Source organism: Equus asinus, chromosome 25, assembly GCF_041296235.1.
Source record: "Equus asinus isolate D_3611 breed Donkey chromosome 25, EquAss-T2T_v2, whole genome shotgun sequence".
NCBI lineage: Eukaryota > Metazoa > Chordata > Mammalia > Perissodactyla > Equidae > Equus > Equus asinus.
The window spans coordinates 51,146,431-51,163,961 of NC_091814.1; the positions used below are offsets into that span (position 1 = coordinate 51,146,431).

Consider the following 17,531-nt stretch of genomic DNA (forward strand, 5'->3'; position numbering starts at 1 on the left):
AATGCTATGTTGAAAAGAATTCTACGGCTCCATTCAGACTCAGCAGGAAAGAGGTGTGTGAGTGATTAGTGATGTCTGCTTTGAGCATGGGAAGGAGAAGTGGCAGTACATGTGCCATGTGTTTGCCATTCCTACTTCAGTATGCCACTCCCTCGTTCACGTGTCATAATTCAAACTAAACGAAGTCAGACAAAGGCCTAGGCTAAAGGTTTAGCTGTGAAGGCCGTGAAAGAAGCATCGTCTAAGTAAATTCATAACGTAAACAAGATGGGGCAAAGTATAGGGAAATTATTTTAAGCCACTGAAAATGACTTTAGTAGAAATTTGTGTGCTCAATTAGAGATTGTCATTACAAATTTTTCTTTTCATTCCTTGGCCCTAAAGCCTCTATTGATCACATTGCTCATGTTACCATAGCAAGCAGCTTTAGAAGCAGAACCTTGGAGCAATAAAGCAAAGAGACCCCGGAGATCCATGCCAGGGGACTCCAAGAAGATTATAATAGCTGAACTTTCTTTCATTGAATAAACAAATAGGAAGCCTCTCTAGTTAAGGGGAGGCAGGGCCTCACCCACTCAGCCTTCCTGTCAATCTCCCAATTAGCCCTTGAAGGATCTCAGCAAAACCCTAGAGTTTTTAAACTGCTCATAACTACTTCCCTTGCTTTTTCAGACAAAGAAACTGAGGCCCAGAGAGGTGAAATATTTGAAATAGAACTCCCTTGAAAATTCTCACCCTCTGATTTGTACTTTTCACCAATTTAGATGTGTTATAGTTGACTATCGTTATTCTTGAAACAATGGTTATTTACACACACGAAAAGGTGTCTTTCACCCAAATCCTGTGTACCTCTAGCCTCTCGCCACTACGGCTTAGTTCCCTTTATTCCATCTCACTCCACATAGATGGCACTGTCTCCCACATCCTGGCACCGAGTTTCTCTCTCTGTCTCTCACTCCCATGCAGCTCCTCTGAGAAGGGATATTTAAAGACTGATCTCAGGGACACCATCTCCTGCCTCTTGGACACCACAGCTGCCCAAAGCTGTGATAGTATTGAAATCTGATGCCCTTCCATGAATGTGACCAGAAGTCCACACAATGTGTGATTTCAAAACAAGATGTTCTGTCATTTTCATCTTCATTTATTATGCTATTTTCATACTTATGGATTCATATAAAATGGTAAAATATTCTTACGAATTTCATTCTGGTTTTGATTCTGCTTATATATTTTGTTTTGAAGAACATTATTTTAAGATCATCCAGTGGAGTTTAAAACTAAAATGAATGTGCTAAATGCCACTGTATAAAAGTCATGAAATATAACAAGTTAGACCCAGAATTTTTAGTCATCCAATCTCTAAGAAATGTGAAAAGATAAATGCCGTCAAATATTGATTACTTTTTATAAATCCCTACTTGCCTCTACTAGAAAGCTAAAACTGAGAAAAGTTATCAGCTATGCCATTGACATCATATTAGTATCATTTGTTTATTTGTTAAAGTAAACACATTTGCAACAAGTTTAAACACCTTTTCCCACTGTCCCACGTCACTAAGTGTTGAAAGAAAACCAAAACTTTAAATAATTTGCCTTTTCCCAGTTGACACAACAATAAATCATGTCAGATACTCATATTCCCTAACTCCTTGTATCTTGACCTGGATACTAATTTAGCAGATTATTAAGGTCGAAGTACCAAAATATCATTCCTTAAAAAAGACTGTGTTTGTACTTAGAGGTTACAGCTTCACAATGAGCCTTGTCTACTAAGAAGGACTCCTTATATTTGTTTGAAAAGAGCAGGCTGCTCTTTTCCAACATAAATATGCAAGCACAAGGCTGTTTCCTTTCCCAGGTCCGTGGGCGTGTGTATGGGCTCTGTCTGACCAGGATCCCTGTGGTCAGCTTGGCATTCCACATGGAGTGACAAGACAGCTGGATTACTAACTAAGCTTCTGAAATGCATTGGGATCAAAGTCGGCCTCACCACGAGGCAAGCAGGAGGGATTGCTCTCGGCCAGAGTGGAGGAGAGTTGAGGTCTGTGGTCCACAAAAAAAAAAAAAGAAAAAAAAGCGGGGATTTTTCTGCTTCATGAGACAAATGGAAAAAATATGTCACAGTTAAGAGTGGGAGTTTGGTGTCAGACAGACCTGGCTGGGCTTAAGTCCCAGCTCTGTCTCTTACCAGCTGTGTAACCTTGACAACTTATTTAACCTCTCCAAGCCTCGGTTTCCACAACTGTAAAAACAAGGATAATCATAGTACTTACCTCCTAGAATTGTGTGACAAGTAAATGAGACAATGCTTCTAAAGGCCTTAGCAGAGTGACAGACCATCTCAGGGCAAGCACTCAGCGAAATCAGTCAGCAACACTGATTTAGAAATACTCCAGGTTAACCTGACCCACAAACAGCATGGCCATCATCCCCACTCCGTAGTCCTTTATGGCTGCAGCTGCTGTCCAGACACTCCTGCCCCAGTGGTGCTCCATCCTGATCCTGTTTTCTCTACTCATGCACTCGGTGCTGCCTGGAGGCTGGATGTGAAGTGAACCTCACCTCAACACTAGGGATAATATCATGCTTCTAAGAATGTTGACTAGCCAACACCAAATATTCATAATATTTATACTCTCTCATTTATCAGAATAAAGTGGGCTCCAAATTTCAAACAAATGACTTCACACTGAATTGGAACAGAATCTGTTTGCCAGTTAGGACTTTGTGTTTTCGGTAGGACAAACAACAGCTTTATTGTGTGGGTTAAACATATTCTAACAACTAAATGAAGTTCCTTAAAATGTAATGAATGCATTTTATGAAAGGCTTTTATTAGTAGTAGTAACAATAAGTTAGACTTATTGGGTAATAATTATGTGCACCAAAGCAAGCTCTTGATATATATTATCTCATTTGATCTTCATAATATCCTATGAGGTAGGTTCTATGGTTAGTCCCTAGTCACAGGTAAGACAACTGAAGCTTAAAGCATTTAAGGAACAAGCCCAAGGTTGCTTATACAGCAAGTAGAAGAACCATAATGACTCTAGAGCCCAAGATTTTGGCCCCTACTCTATACTGTCTGTCTCCATATGACAGGGAAGTAAGGGAGTAGAGTTTCACACAACACCAGGACTACAAAGGGATCACATTCTTTCAAGGCAATGTCTGAACTATGTATAAAATAATACAAAGAGATTCTACTGTACTTCTTTTTAAGCCAAACATAAGCATACATTTCCCTACTACATCAAATTTGTATTACAGCGAATCAATACATCACCCCAAAATCCCAAATAGCATGACCGCTCATCAATCATCTGGGTGTCAACTGTTTATCTATGAGACTCTAAAAGAGATATCTTCCTAATCCCCTAATTGTGATATTAGCCCTGCTAGCTCACCTTCCCCTGAAGCAGGAGATTAGCTGGTGCTCAGAGGGAGGAATGCCAAGTGGGATAAAACAATGGTTTGATGTGACCTGTCCTTTCCGAACATCTTAAAATAGGCTTTCAGGCTAAACCCTTGGCTGAGCCATATGACTTTATTATGACTTAAGTGACAACGCAGACACATGTGAGCTCAATGTTTGCAAGGACTTTGACTCCTCATCAAGCTGCAGTTGAATACTCACCCCAACAAATTTTCTAAGAAACTCCCGAGAGGCCTGGATATCTGGGTTGGACAGTTCTATGAAATTTCCCATCATACCCTCTTCAGTAGCTGGTACTTCTTGGTAGAAAAGTTTAGCTCTGGCATAGAACTGCATCTCACCATTGATGACTTGACTTGTTAAAGCATACAGTTTAACTGCAAATGAAATAGTATTAATATTTATATGACAGAACAAGTTCAGTCTTATCATGCATCGAATTTCCTCTCAGAAACCTGCAAATTTGTGCTGTGGAGGAAAGGGCACTGGTTTGAAGTCAGAAGATCTGGGTTTGAGTTCTGGCTCAGTGACTTACTTGCTGTGTAACCTTGAGAAAACTTCTTGACCCCTCTGATCTTCAGGTATCTTGCGTATAAATCACAATCATGTGGCATTTTCATGATTTAATAACCCTATAATTTAATAAAACTATAGCTTATCAATGTATTAAAAATTTTTAATAGTTTGCTATAGTAGAAGAAAGAATGTCACAAGTTTCACAGTGAGTTTTATCTTTGAGCTCCAAATGTTTTATAAGAATTTAATCATTAATCCTTACTTCTAATCCTCATGTTGATTAGGGGTAGCCAATTTTTCATCTCTTTTTCAAGCAACTCACATCCAAATATCTCTTTGTACCAATATTACAAAAAATGTGCTTGAGCTCTATCTTCTGAAAATAGAATAATAAAAAGAGATGTAATATTTATTAAGCAACTATTCTGTATCAGGTAGTGCATGAGGCACATTCACATATACTATGTCATTTCATTATTTCAAAAACCATATAAGGTATTATTTTAACACATTTATTTTTAGAAAAACATGTGTTCCACCTTCTGAGAGGTAAATGAGTCTTCATTTAAGTGTGTTTTGTAAACCAAAATGCACCCTTGCAGATACAAAATATTTTCATTAGACAACATTCAGGAGGAAATGATAGAACGTGGACGAAAGGGAGGAACTTCTGGTTCAAGATTATAGGCAGAATACATGCATTTGCTTCCCCACCTCCCAAATACTCCTCAAGAATTGTTTTAATAAATTCAACCCATAACAGTGAAGAAAATGAGAGGGGGTCACAGGTGAATTAATAATTTCAACAAATTTCTGGAAGACACAAAGCAGATAGAACAAAGCTCAAGAATTTGCAGCCTAGGATAGTTGCAAAACAAAGTAAGAGTTAATCAAAAATCTGTCTACAGACCAACCAATAAAAGGACAAAGGCACCCTTGCAAAAGCAACAGGCAACACAGCTGCAATCCTAGGGGGGAAAAAAGTCTCTTCTCTAGAAAAAAAAACATTAAATGAATTGCCTAAGGAGAACTAGACCAGTTAGTGTCGGGATCCTAGAACAACGCTCATTTTGGCATATAGAGGACTCGAAGTGCCTCACCTGCTCACACTCATCAGAGTCTGGTAAGATCTACCTGCACATGTAGAGCTTCTTTTCATTCTTACTCTTCAGAGGAGAAGTATGTAACAGAGGAAACCTTCTCCATTACTTAGAACCATTGACCCTGTCCTTTATTCCTGACTATGGATAAACAATGATTTCCAAACACATGGGGGTAAAATGGCAGCCTGTGAGAAAAAAAATAAAGATAAACAATTAGAACTGACCCCAAAGAAAATAGAAATATTTCAGGAAATGGATGAGAATTTAAACCAAAACTAAACAAAAAACTCCTTGGAGAGATATGAGAACTAGTGCATCCATAAATCAAAGATAAGATGCCAAGAAAATGATAATTCAAAGAATTCTTAGAAATTAACATTTTTATTACCAAAAAATTTGAATATAACATTGAGTAAATTTATCAGAACATAAACAAAAAGACAGATATAGAAAACAGAAGTAAAAAGATTAGAGCTATAAAGACTTAGGAGGCCCAACATCAAGCTAATTAGGATTCTCAAAAACAGAGAAGATAAAGAGAAGAAAATTATTACAGAAACACTAGAAGAAAAATTCCCAGAGCTGAAAGAGATTGTCAGGTCCATCAAGTACTGAGCAACACGGGTTAAAAAATAATAATTAAATTAAAACCACATTTACACATCTTTAGGAAATTTCAAAACACAAAGAGTAAATAAGAGGGGCCAGCCCAGTGCTCTGCTTCAGCAGCCTGGGGGTCATGGGTTCAGATCTTGGGCACAGACCTACACACCGCTCATCAAGCCATACTGTGGCAGCATCCCACATACAAAATAGAAGAAGATAGGCATAGATGTTAGCTCAGAGACAACCTTCCTCAAGCAAAAAGAGGAAGATTGGCAACAGATGTTAGCTCAGGGTCAATCTTCCTCACCAAAAAAAAAAAAAAAAAAAGTAATATGAAGATCCTAAAGTTATTTAGAGGGAAACAAGTGGTTGACCTTCAAGTAGGGTTGCCATATTTATCAAATAAAAATACAGGACACATAATTAGTTTTGAATTTCAGATGAACAATGAATAATTTACTAGTATAAATATGCTCGAAATTTTGCACATTGCATGGGACATACTTACACTAAAAAATTATTTCTTTATTATCTTAAATTCAAATTTAGCTGGCATCTTATGTTTTATTTAGCAACCCTGTGTTCAAAGAAGTAGAATGAGGCTTATAGCACAGATCTCTTCAGAAACACTGGAAAACAATGGAGGAGTGCCATAAATATTCTGAGGGAAAATCATTTTGAAGATAAAATTTAATATCAGCCAAACTGTGAAATAATATTTACCTCCCATGGATTCATCCTTCAGAAGTTTCTTGGAGCTATATTCCAGCCCAATGAGGGTTAAAATCAAGAGAAGATATGTGACGAAAGACGATGAAATTAACCCAGGAATCCAATGAAAAGAAATCCCAATATGACAGATATTTATCAGATCTAAAAAGAAATCAGTTTATATTACAACAGAAAACATAGGCTTCAAAAACAATATCTTCAAGATGTAGAATGACCTGGATTCTGGACAACAGACAGAGTAAAGGTAAGAAGCAAGGAGATGTTAGTGATATTCTAAGGAACACATATTTTTAATCTCAACCACCAAAAATAAAAGACAGTTGAAAGCTCCAAGCAAAATACACAAACAGCACAAAAATGTTATGATCAGGATATGAAGTAAACCAAAATATGACATAATTTTGAGTATAAGGAGTATAAAAAAGAGAATCTATTTAACCTTAACTAGAAACATTTTTCTTCAGGCAACACTAAGATTGTGACATTGGACTAGTGCACTACTTGGCTCTGAGTTGACAACAATTACATAGTCCCAAATTTCAATTCTAAAAGTTAAAAATCAAATAAACACCACTTATGTTACAATGTTCCATCATAATATGTTCCATCTGTGGAGTGACATCAGTATTTTCCAACTTGAAGACATTGGAGCCAATGTTTGGACCCTTGAATGATCATGAATTTGCCGAAAGGAATACAAGAATCAGATCCCACATATATCATTTTCAGAGAATAACAATATTATATTCTATATCTTCCATATATATTACCTATAATACATAGATTGTTCATTTAAAAATACAAATCTTTTAAAATTATTAATAAATTTATAGATACATTTTTGCCATTTTATATGCTAATTATCTACTGATTGAAAAAATACAACATTAAAAGGAAAGTCCTCATGGTCAAAGCATTGGGAACATCTGACCTGCACCAATTTGCCTTCCCTAGCACTTGGTAAAGTGTTTGTAACAGCATGTGGCTCAATAAATGCTTACAAATTCAACATGGATGACAAAAATGAAGCATCACCATCCTAACAACATGACTGCTCCAAATTCTTCTACATGCCTCAGAAAACCAGCCTCAGAAAACTCTACAGCTCACAGAGTCTTCCCAGAGTTGAATGTCACACGAGATAATAGGCAAGCCACAGCCCAGGGCTCTCCTTGATCCAACCAAAGCAGCAAAGCAGCCACACTCATCTGCACTGCTTAAGTCAACTAGTTGGTGGAGTCTATTAAAACCTTTAATCTGGAAACAGGAATGGTCCATTATGACAGCAACATTTAGACCACAAGTGAATACCAAGCTCAGCAGGGGTCAGACTCAATGGTAGATTTTTATGGTTATGGGCTTGAGTTCTCATTTTCACCTAATTGACAGGAGCATTTCACTAAAAACATATATGAGGTGTCATGGCCAGCCCCAGGTTCTCCCTTCCTGATAGCTCCTGCAAAGGTACAAGTTGACTCAGATAAGGTCATCAGCCCACACGTTTTCTACTAGATGTAGAAATACATCTATGGCTTATTTTTGCAAGGTTGTAATGTCTCTGTGAAACTTGAGGTAGTCTAAGACAGAGACTAGACATTTTGTTAGTTCTTCATATAATATGGTACTTATTTCTTGACCTACATTATAAGCTGAACTCCCAAGGACCTTCCAATGGTTTACTTGTTACAAAAAGGAAAACAGAGTACAAGTTTACTTGCCCTGAAGAAGAATAAAGATTCTGTGAACTCTCTAAGAAAAAATTTGTTAATAGCTAAGTGCTTATGTTTGCCGAGTATCTTTTCTTTTCTTTTTTTTTTAATGCTTGGATATAGCTATTTTACACTTTATTCTGGATGTTAGACCTGTTTGTCAACTGAAAATTGATCTGAGAGTCTCCAGAGGATGTGCAGGCTGGGTTTAGACAGTAAGTTTGAAATGATTTGAGACAGAATATTGGATCAAGTTAGCCTTTTATTTATAGGAGCAAAAAAGCCCAATTACGAAATGCCTTTATGAAGAGTAAGACCTTCCATAAAAGAGATTTGCAGGTGAACACTTCCCAATTTACCCATTAAAGAAGTAATGGTGAAAATGGAAGGAGAGAAGGAAGGAAGAGAGGAAAGGAAGAGGGGAAGGAAGAAAGGAAAAAGTTTCTAGGTACAATGGAATATTATTCAGCCATAAAAGAAGGAAATCTTGCCATTTGCAACAACACAGATGGATCCTGAGGGTATTACAATAAGTGAAATAAGTCAGACAAAGAAAGACACATACTGTATGATCTTACTTAAATGTGGAATCTAAAAAAACTGAACTCATATCTATTTTTTCACCAACAGGCAAGTGTGGGAAGTAGGACTTTATCAATGTTTCTGGTGGAATCCAAAGGTCTGGGTGTGACAGAATGCTAGAATGTTATCATGGCCAAGTCTCAAAATTGCCCTGAGAGGATCTCTAGGTTTCATTTATTCTCTGTATGCTTTAGGTGTCTGGTATTTCTTGTCTCTAAAATAATGCACTGCCTACCCTGAAAGTTTTAGGGAGCTTTTTCTTTTTCATCTGAGGGCTAGTTCAGTGTTTCCTAAATTCTTCTCAGGCTTCAATGCAAACGAGATAAGCAAATGTGGGGAGGGAGGGACAATACACTTTCCCACTTTGGCAAGGATCTACTCAAGCTTCCATCACATGTCACTTCCCCTACCCATTTGGCTGAGTTATTCCTAATTCTCTATTCCTACTTGAGTGTTCTACCAAACCTACTGTCAAATTTCGAAAGGCCAGAAGTCAGACAGAGATACTGGGGATAGATTTTTTCATGGTGAGATTTTGCATCAGAAGAGTCAGAAGCTGACCAGCAGTCACCATGCCTCCTCTGGCCCTCTGCAGCATCCTGCAGTGGTCTCCACCACTGTATTTCCACATTCCACAAAAATTATCTATGTGGATCTCTCTCCCACACTAAACTCTTCAGGATAAGGCTATATCTTATTTTCTTTGTAACCCCAGCACTTACCATTATGCTTAAGATATAGTAGGCCTCCTTTGAATGTTCATTGAAATAAATGAATATTGTCTAGCTTTTTTTGTGTTTTGAATAGTATACAGGTTCAACAAAGTAGAGAGAGGTTACAGGGAAAAACTGACATAAGCACAAAGAAGTCACGCTTCTCGTATAGTTTATGAAATATCTATCCTTCTAATTAAGCACACACAAATAATAAAGAAATAGTAACTATCATTGATCAAATATGTACACATGCACTACATATGCTAAGCATTTATATCTAACTGAATATGTAAGATAGACATCATTATCTACAGAAGAAAACCCAGCATCAAGAGGTTAACCAAACTTCTCAAGATCGAGTGGCTAGTGACAACACAACTGGGGTTTAAACCTAGTTCTATTTAAATGCCAAACCCACATCTCATCCATCTCACCCTACGTATCTAAAAGCCCGCTACATAAAAGGAAAATTATCCGATTCTCCATTTCTTTAAAGAGAAAAACGATTTGGCAGCATTGCATTACAAAGGGAACAATAAACATTTGAGAAACACATCATGTACAATGAGTTGTGCAGCAACGCCTGCCACAGGGATGAGATCAATTTGAAAAGTGCCAATAGTTGTGTGCTGAGTTTCATTTCGATGTTCCAAGTGTCTTACGGGAATTGATTTTATTAACTGTGGCTTTTCATTGTGATGGCAAAGGGGTGACCACTGTTCTCAATTTCCTCCTCAGAGACTGATTCTTCTAAAAAGGGGCAAGTGAAAAAGGGTACTAACAATTAGTGGGTCCCTCCAATGTGCTAAGCATTATGCTAGGCATTTTCATATCATTTCTTCACATTATCTCTTTTAGTTCTCACAATGATACTACAAAGCGAGGGTTATAATTATCGTTTGATAGATGAATAATGACAGAATCAGAAAGATTTAGTAACTTACTCAATATCACACAGAAACAAAGTATTATGGCCAGGTCCTAACCCATACCTACTTAAATGCAAAGCCTTTGCTCCTTCTGCTAAATCACATGGAACCATTGCTCCAAATGTGAAGCTAGACTAAGCCTTTAACTACATCCAGGAGTAATAGACTTTTGCTTAATATATAATTAATTGACTTATATTATATTCATTGACTTCTATGTACTCACAAAAGTGCTGTGGATAATGCTAGAAGAATTATTGAGGTTAACTTATATGAACATCACCAATTGGGCCATATATCGGCCCCTTTGATCGCTGGTGTACCAACTGGAAATTCATATGAAGTTTTTTCCTATTCTACTCTCTATTTGTTCACAAAAATCCATCTTTGGAAAATTAATTCCCTCTAAGCCTCCAGTTGAACTTGGGCTGGTAAAACTAGATTATATGAACCTACTCACTGGCCTGCCTATCTTGTTGATTATCTCAACAGAAAGTCAGTGCTCTTCGTAGACTGTGTTTTATATTTCTGCCAAATCAAGAAGTGTGGTAAAACATCTTGCTGCCCACGTGAGTCAAGCTGCCATTTACATTGGGAGGCAGCATGGTTTTGTGGTTAAAAAAGACAGACTGGAGTCAGACTGCCTGGGTTCTAATCCTGCTCCCCCACTCACCACCACATGATCTTTGGTGAGTTACTTAACTCTTCCGTGTATCAGTTCCTCACATATAAAGTGGGGAAAAATACAGCACTACCTAATAGGAATGTTGTGAGGATAACTGAGATGTACACGCAGAACACAGAGAACAGTAACAGGCTTGTTCCCATTTCTTTCTGAAGATCTGTTGTATTCAATGGCATAGCTAAAGTCTTCCACCAGAGGTTTTTAATATGCATGCTCTTGCATCCCCATGATCTCTGAGGCTAGTCGGGGATATGTCAGCCAATGTCCCCATGACTGAATGTCACTGCATGGTTTGCTGGTGTGAGACGGGCTGCCTAACACAGGCAGTTGGAGGGAGGAAGGAAGGAAAGAAGGAATCAAAGAGTCTGGTTAGCCACCGTTCTCCCCATAATTATCCAAGACAACAAACTCTCTGTGCAGACCCTAGGGTAGTGGTTCCCCAACCTTTAAAAGAAGGGCTTTATTTTCATTCCTATGAAGTCTTGAAATCATCAAGAGAAGGGGAAGCCAACTCTAAAACACCTCAGTGGAGCTGGGGAGGGAGCATTTCCACTGGCTATGTTTTATTTCCAAACTGAAAGGCTTAATATCCACTGCAGCCTGAAAACTCTCATATAGTTTTCGTCTGATTTGGAGGAGATTGTTTTATTCTTAACTTTTTATTTCATCTTCAGCTACTTTCAGAAATGAATTCCTTTTTGATCTACTAATTATTTTTAAAAATTGGCAATCATCTGCCCTTTAGTGGGTCTCTTATCAGTTATTATAATTGATCTCTTTCTCCAGACTAATGCACCAAGCTGCTGTTACTGAGGTGTGGCCCAAAGAGCATCTCCAGAATAGCAATGCTCTGCCAATGTATAGCGATCAGAACGTCATCCCCTTCCAAATGGACTGTTCTAATTTTTCCATTTAGATACAAATGAGATAGCTAATATATCCTAAAAGAATTACTTAAGGGCAGTGCGATCTACCAGAAAGAGCCCTGGTCTTGGGTTCTTGCTTTGGTATCTAAACAATATCTAATCATCTCTGAATTTTCTTTTCCCTATTTGAAAAAAATAAGATGGGGGGAGGATGTGGGAAGGTGAGAGGAAAAGATAATGATACTTGCCCTATCTATCCTATAGTATGGCTGTGAGGATCAAATAAAGTCACAAATGAGAAACAATTTTTTATAAGAAATATATATATATACAAGGTGAAAGTATTTGTGCGTGTAGAATTAAAGATCCCCTCAGAAATAGATTTACAAAAAGAGACTTTGGTAGGCTGCAAGCATAGACTTTCTTGAATGCAATACAAAGAATTGTGTAACTCCTTCCATGTCTGGAAACCTTGGCTACATCACATGCATAGTGGTGCTCTCAGACAACCTTAAGAAAACAGACTGAGGCTGATACACACTGTTCCTGGTTTCATTGGAGGAAAATATAAATCAAAAGGGGATACTTCACTCTCTAATCACAAGTTATTTCCTCTCCAGTACTGTAAGAGTGCCCTGAAGTAACCACTTTCACAGGACTGAGAAAAGTAGTGTAGACAAACCAGATAAGCTTTTTATTGCCCTATTGTTGAATTCTCTGAAAACTAGAGGAAATAACTAAACTGGAGACACACTACTGCCCCAGTTTTTTTCTTAATATTCAAAGACCAAACTAAAATGTGCTTCTGTTAAGCTTTCCAACCATTATTGTGACTGAGGAAGGCCAGAAAGGATTGTGTGGAGTGTGTGCTCATGGACATACACACACGTGTGTGCACACACATACACACACACACAAAGAACAAGGACACCTTAATCTACTCCTGTTTAGTCTTTTTAACTCTTAGGTGATACAATATTTCATTAATACTCTCATCTCTGAGTTACCTAGTTGCCCACCTCTAAATTTTTGCACATACTAAAAATACCTGTCTTTCAAAACTCGAAAAATGAATTTCTATAAGCCAGATACTCAGGCAGTCATCACCCAGTGAAGCAAATCACCATGCCTGAGGGTGCATGGAAGTCCCCAAACAGAGACCTGACCTGCCAGGTGGCACTTGATCTTTGCACCCTGCATGAAAGAATGCCACTGAAACCTTTAAGCCCACTGACATTGGTTGTGGGTTCTTTTTATCTGAAAAGTGTCCTTGTTGTAACTCCTCTTGCAGAAGTCCCACAACCTCACACAGTCCGTTCAGTCATTTTTTGTCCCGTATCTAGTAGCTCTGACTCACTTACCCAGGGGAATTTTTTCCAGCAGGTAGAGATAGCTCTGAAAGAAGTCATTGCGAATGGCTCTGTGAAGGATAAAGGACATGCTATGTCGACAGAGTTCATCGTCGGTCTTCTGCCAGCGGGATCTAAAGGCAAAATGGGCTCCCAGGTGGGCCATGGTGAAAGGGGATAATAATTATTCCTAAAGAGAAAGGAAGCTTGCCTGGCTGTTTCTTTGAATTAACCTTCTCTTCCTACATGAACTTGAGACTGTCATTTTAAACCACTCCCCTGTCCATCTATATCAGGAGAGGTCGTCATGGGGCATGAGGGGAGGGGCAGCAGACATGAGAGGTCAGGCTCTTGGCACATATGCTGTCTGATTGCCTGGGCGACACCACTCCAAGCCAGCAGGTGCTAAGTAAAGATGAAAACAGGCTAGCGAGATCCTGCTTCATCCAGGAAAAAGCACGCCTCCCTCCTTTAGCTGTCACTTCAAACAGGCAGGAGCACAGCCTGCTAACACCCTGAATATTTGCTTTAATTTGATTCCTAAGTTGAATAGCCTAATTTCCATTTCAAAGAGTTGTGAATATTTTGCAGGAGATCCTATTCCCTGATTTCCATCACTCCTCCCAGAACACTGAATCCTCAAGTTACAAGGACCCTTGAAAGTCATCTTAGCCACCCGCACTACTTTTATCAGTACAATTTTGCCCAAATCCTTTCATAAAGATGGATATGTGTTTGCCATTTTTATGGATCTTCAGGAGAAATAATTATACGAGAGCCTGTTTTGATGTTAAATACCCTTCTCTGTCAGCAAACTTCCATCTAGCTTGCTCTAAACAACAGTCGTGTGAGCCTGTTTTTTCCTCTCTGCCTATTGTGGATATGATTTTCCTCATAAGTACTCATTTGGTTTCTGTACTGGCTATCTCCTGATTGTCCCTCTCCACTCTTCCCACATTACTATGTGCCCCGGGAGGCTTATCTATATTGACAACATCAGTAGACTCCCTTGCCTTCTGGCTTCTAGTTGGGTTCAGCCAATGAGTAGTGCCAAGAGGAGACTGGAGGAGATTGAGTCAAGGTATTTATTCCGCTGGCACCTTCCCTGCGGAGATACCATAGGCTGACTGCTTCCAATGGTGGAAAGTCGTAGCTTCTGTCCAGGAGTCTTCTCACACAAATAGCTTCTCCTAGTTCTGATAACTGCTCCCTCCTCTTACTGCTTCAGGCCTTGGGGTAGTGATATGCCAGGCTGTCACAAGCCCAAGAGTAATGAACTATTCCTTGTAATTTCCCTATACTTACCCATACCTTTGTAAATAGTCCCTTTATTAAACTGGCTCAAATTCTCAACTTGTGAATGCCGTTTCTCATAATGACCATGCCTATCATTTTACCCCTCTAATGTTCCTAACAGGAAAATCCATAAAAATTCAATACTTTATTGGCCCCATACCATGTGCAACCACTAACCACCTCCAGCCCCCAAACATACACATACGCATACACACAAAAGCACAAATGCACATATTAGGATAGGCAGCTTCTAAGAAGGCTCCTAAACATCCCCACCTCCTTCTTGATATTTGTACCTTTACGTAATCCTTATTCCCGAGTGTGGGTTAGACTTGATGACCCAGTGCTATACAATAAAATATGGCAGAAGTGATAAGAATATCACTTCCAAGATTAGGTTATAAATAGACTGTCTTGGCCATCTTTTGTCCTCTTGCTTGCTTGCTCTGAGGAAAGCCAGCTGCCTCTTGTAAACTGACCTATAGAGAGGCCCACATGGCAAGAAATTACCTCAGTGCAACAGGCCAGCTAAATTCTACCAACAACCACAAGTAAGCTTGGAAGATCTTCCCCAGCCAACCTGATAAAAGACCCTGAGTCAGCTAAGCCACACTGAAGTTACCGACCCACAAAAATAAAAGTTTCTTATTTTACGCAGCTAAATTTTGCAATAATTTGTTACAATGCAGCAATAGATAGCTAATTCAAACATCATCAGTGGAATTTTTTTAAGACATGGAATCTAACCATGATCTTTCTTTAAGTTTAATTTGTGTGTTAATCTTTTACTGGGGAAGGAAGTAAGGATTCCATTTATTTGGCTCATTTATTTTTCCGTCATTTTCCTATGCTTCTGCTTTCCCATTTCCCTCTTCCCACCTTAAGGGACAACCATGCAATTTTGGTGGGATCGTCCCCATCCTTGTCTTCAGGAATTGTCCAGATTGCAATGCGAGTTATCTTTTGTCCCCTTCCCACAGTGTGTGGCTCATGGATGGAAACATTATCCCATCCTGAGCCAATCAATACATGGTATTTCTTCAGCCCCAGTTTTCCTTTGAGAGTGGGCACATTATCTAAATCTGTTATCGTTAATGCCAGCCTGAATTGGGTTTTCTGTGTTAGTAATGTGGAGTCTAATCTAACACAAACACCATCCTGCCTCATTTCTTATGAGGATGGAGATAAAGTAAATGATACGAAACAGAACAGGGAAATGTCAAGGGAGAATATTTCATGGTGTTAAAAAGGAAGGCTCTTAACTGGAATTAACTGATTTGACTAAGTTATAAACTCATTTCCACTGCTTACATACTGAACAACCTTGACAAATTCTTCGTCTCTCTGAGCTTCACTTTCCTCTTCTATAATACAAAGATGATGATAATAGTATATACCCCATATGACTGTTGTGAGGAATAAATAACTCCAGGTAAAACATCACAGTGCCTGGCACATAGTACATGTTCAATTAGTGCTAGCTATTATCATCATAATCTTTGGAAGAAAGCTGATGTTAAGTTATGGGTCTTGAAAACGCTTTGTCTGTCTGGCTATTCTTGGGTTGTAGTCAATGTGACACTGTCTCTTACCATGAACTTTCGCCACATATCCAGGAGATTATCTGTACTTTATGCATTTAAGAGTTGAAAAGAAAAGAAATCCAAATTAAATGTGCTACTAGAGCTCATTTATCTATCCTTCAGAATTTTCGGTTGCTGTAGGGAAAAATAAGCAAGAGAAGAAGAAAACAAAGGGATCCTCTTTCATTATTTGTATTTGTTAATACACCTAAAATCTGGCAATCATTGATTCCAGCTAATCAGTACCCTTTTTTTTAAGGAAGATTAGCCCTGAGCTAACTACTGCCTGTCCTCCTCCTTTTTGCTGAGGAAGCCTGGCCCTGAGCTAACATCCGTGCCCATCTTCCTCTACTTTATATGTGGGATGCCTACCACAGCATGGCATGTTAAGTGGTGCCATGTCCGCACCTGGGATCCGAACCGGCGAACCTCATGCCGCGAAGAAGCAGAACGTGCAAACTTAACCACTGCACCACCGGGCTGGCCCCTACTCAGTATTCTTTATTTGGCAATTGATATGGGCAGGTTTCTCAGTTTTTACAGAACTAATTTTCTTTCACTATAAAATAGACATTAATTACTTATGTTTGCAAAAGGATTATTAAGGGTTCTAAAATCTTTATATCTCAGATCCATAATTCATGAATGGAGATGAAAGAGTGATTGGTTTATACAGAATGGCTTTTTCAGCTTTTGTTTATCTCTGTGACTCACATTAGATTTTATGACTATTTCTCATACTGGTATAGCTTATACCAGTTTCTGGCTCATTGCATTAGTTTCCTTGTGTGAATAATTTTTCTCTCACAGCTGAAATGGTATTGAGGTATTTGCTACCACCTCACACCACTCTTGACCATATTCATACCAAGTGAGTGTGGTTATGTTATATATCTACAGTCTACCATAGGCATTCAATTTCCAGGCAGGAAAGGAAAACAATGAATGTAGAGGAAAAGGTGGCAAGGTAGCAAGAGAAGGTGGAAACTCTAAATTTATCAAAGTTGGTTTGCCTTCTCACAGAAGATACTTTGGTGAGGAGTAAACCACTGTTAATAAATTAGCATGGAGAGAGACTCAGAAATAAGAAAGATAAAGAAAGAAAACAAAAGCTAAATAGAAAGCATACTCCTTCAGTAGTGTGATAAGCTAAATAATTGGGAAAATCCACTCAATATAAAGTACATATCAAGTCAAAATTCCATAATACTTTAAACCAAAAATTCAACAGAGAGGATAAAATGAAGATAATTTTAGACAAAGATGGAATTTACCATTTATAGATGCTCACTAGAAGAGTAACTAAAAAAGTCTACTTTAGAAAGAAGGAAATTAAAACAGTGTGTTATTCATACAGGAATAGGTAAAAACATTACTAATATAAAATATGTAGCCTCTAAACAAATCTATTTACATATGG

General features: G+C 38.4%; 1 protein-coding gene across 9 annotated transcripts in view; it reads right to left on the minus strand.

Annotated features, from left to right (window-relative positions):
- The window catches only part of NTMT2 (N-terminal Xaa-Pro-Lys N-methyltransferase 2), a 97,746-nt gene that overhangs the window by 3,707 nt on the left and 76,508 nt on the right, over positions 1 to 17,531 (minus strand). For 4 of the 9 annotated variants that reach the window (XM_014845169.3, XM_014845168.3, XM_070497618.1 and 1 more), the window contains exons 1-3: positions 13,245 to 13,504; positions 6,388 to 6,537; positions 3,641 to 3,816 (exon numbers count right to left, since the gene is read on the minus strand). In XM_014845169.3, coding sequence (XP_014700655.1) covers positions 3,641 to 3,816; positions 6,388 to 6,537; positions 13,245 to 13,398 — 480 coding nt within the window. In that variant the 5' untranslated portion in view covers positions 13,399 to 13,504. The other 5 variants (XM_070497620.1, XM_070497619.1, XM_070497621.1 and 2 more) reach the window with 4 other exon arrangements.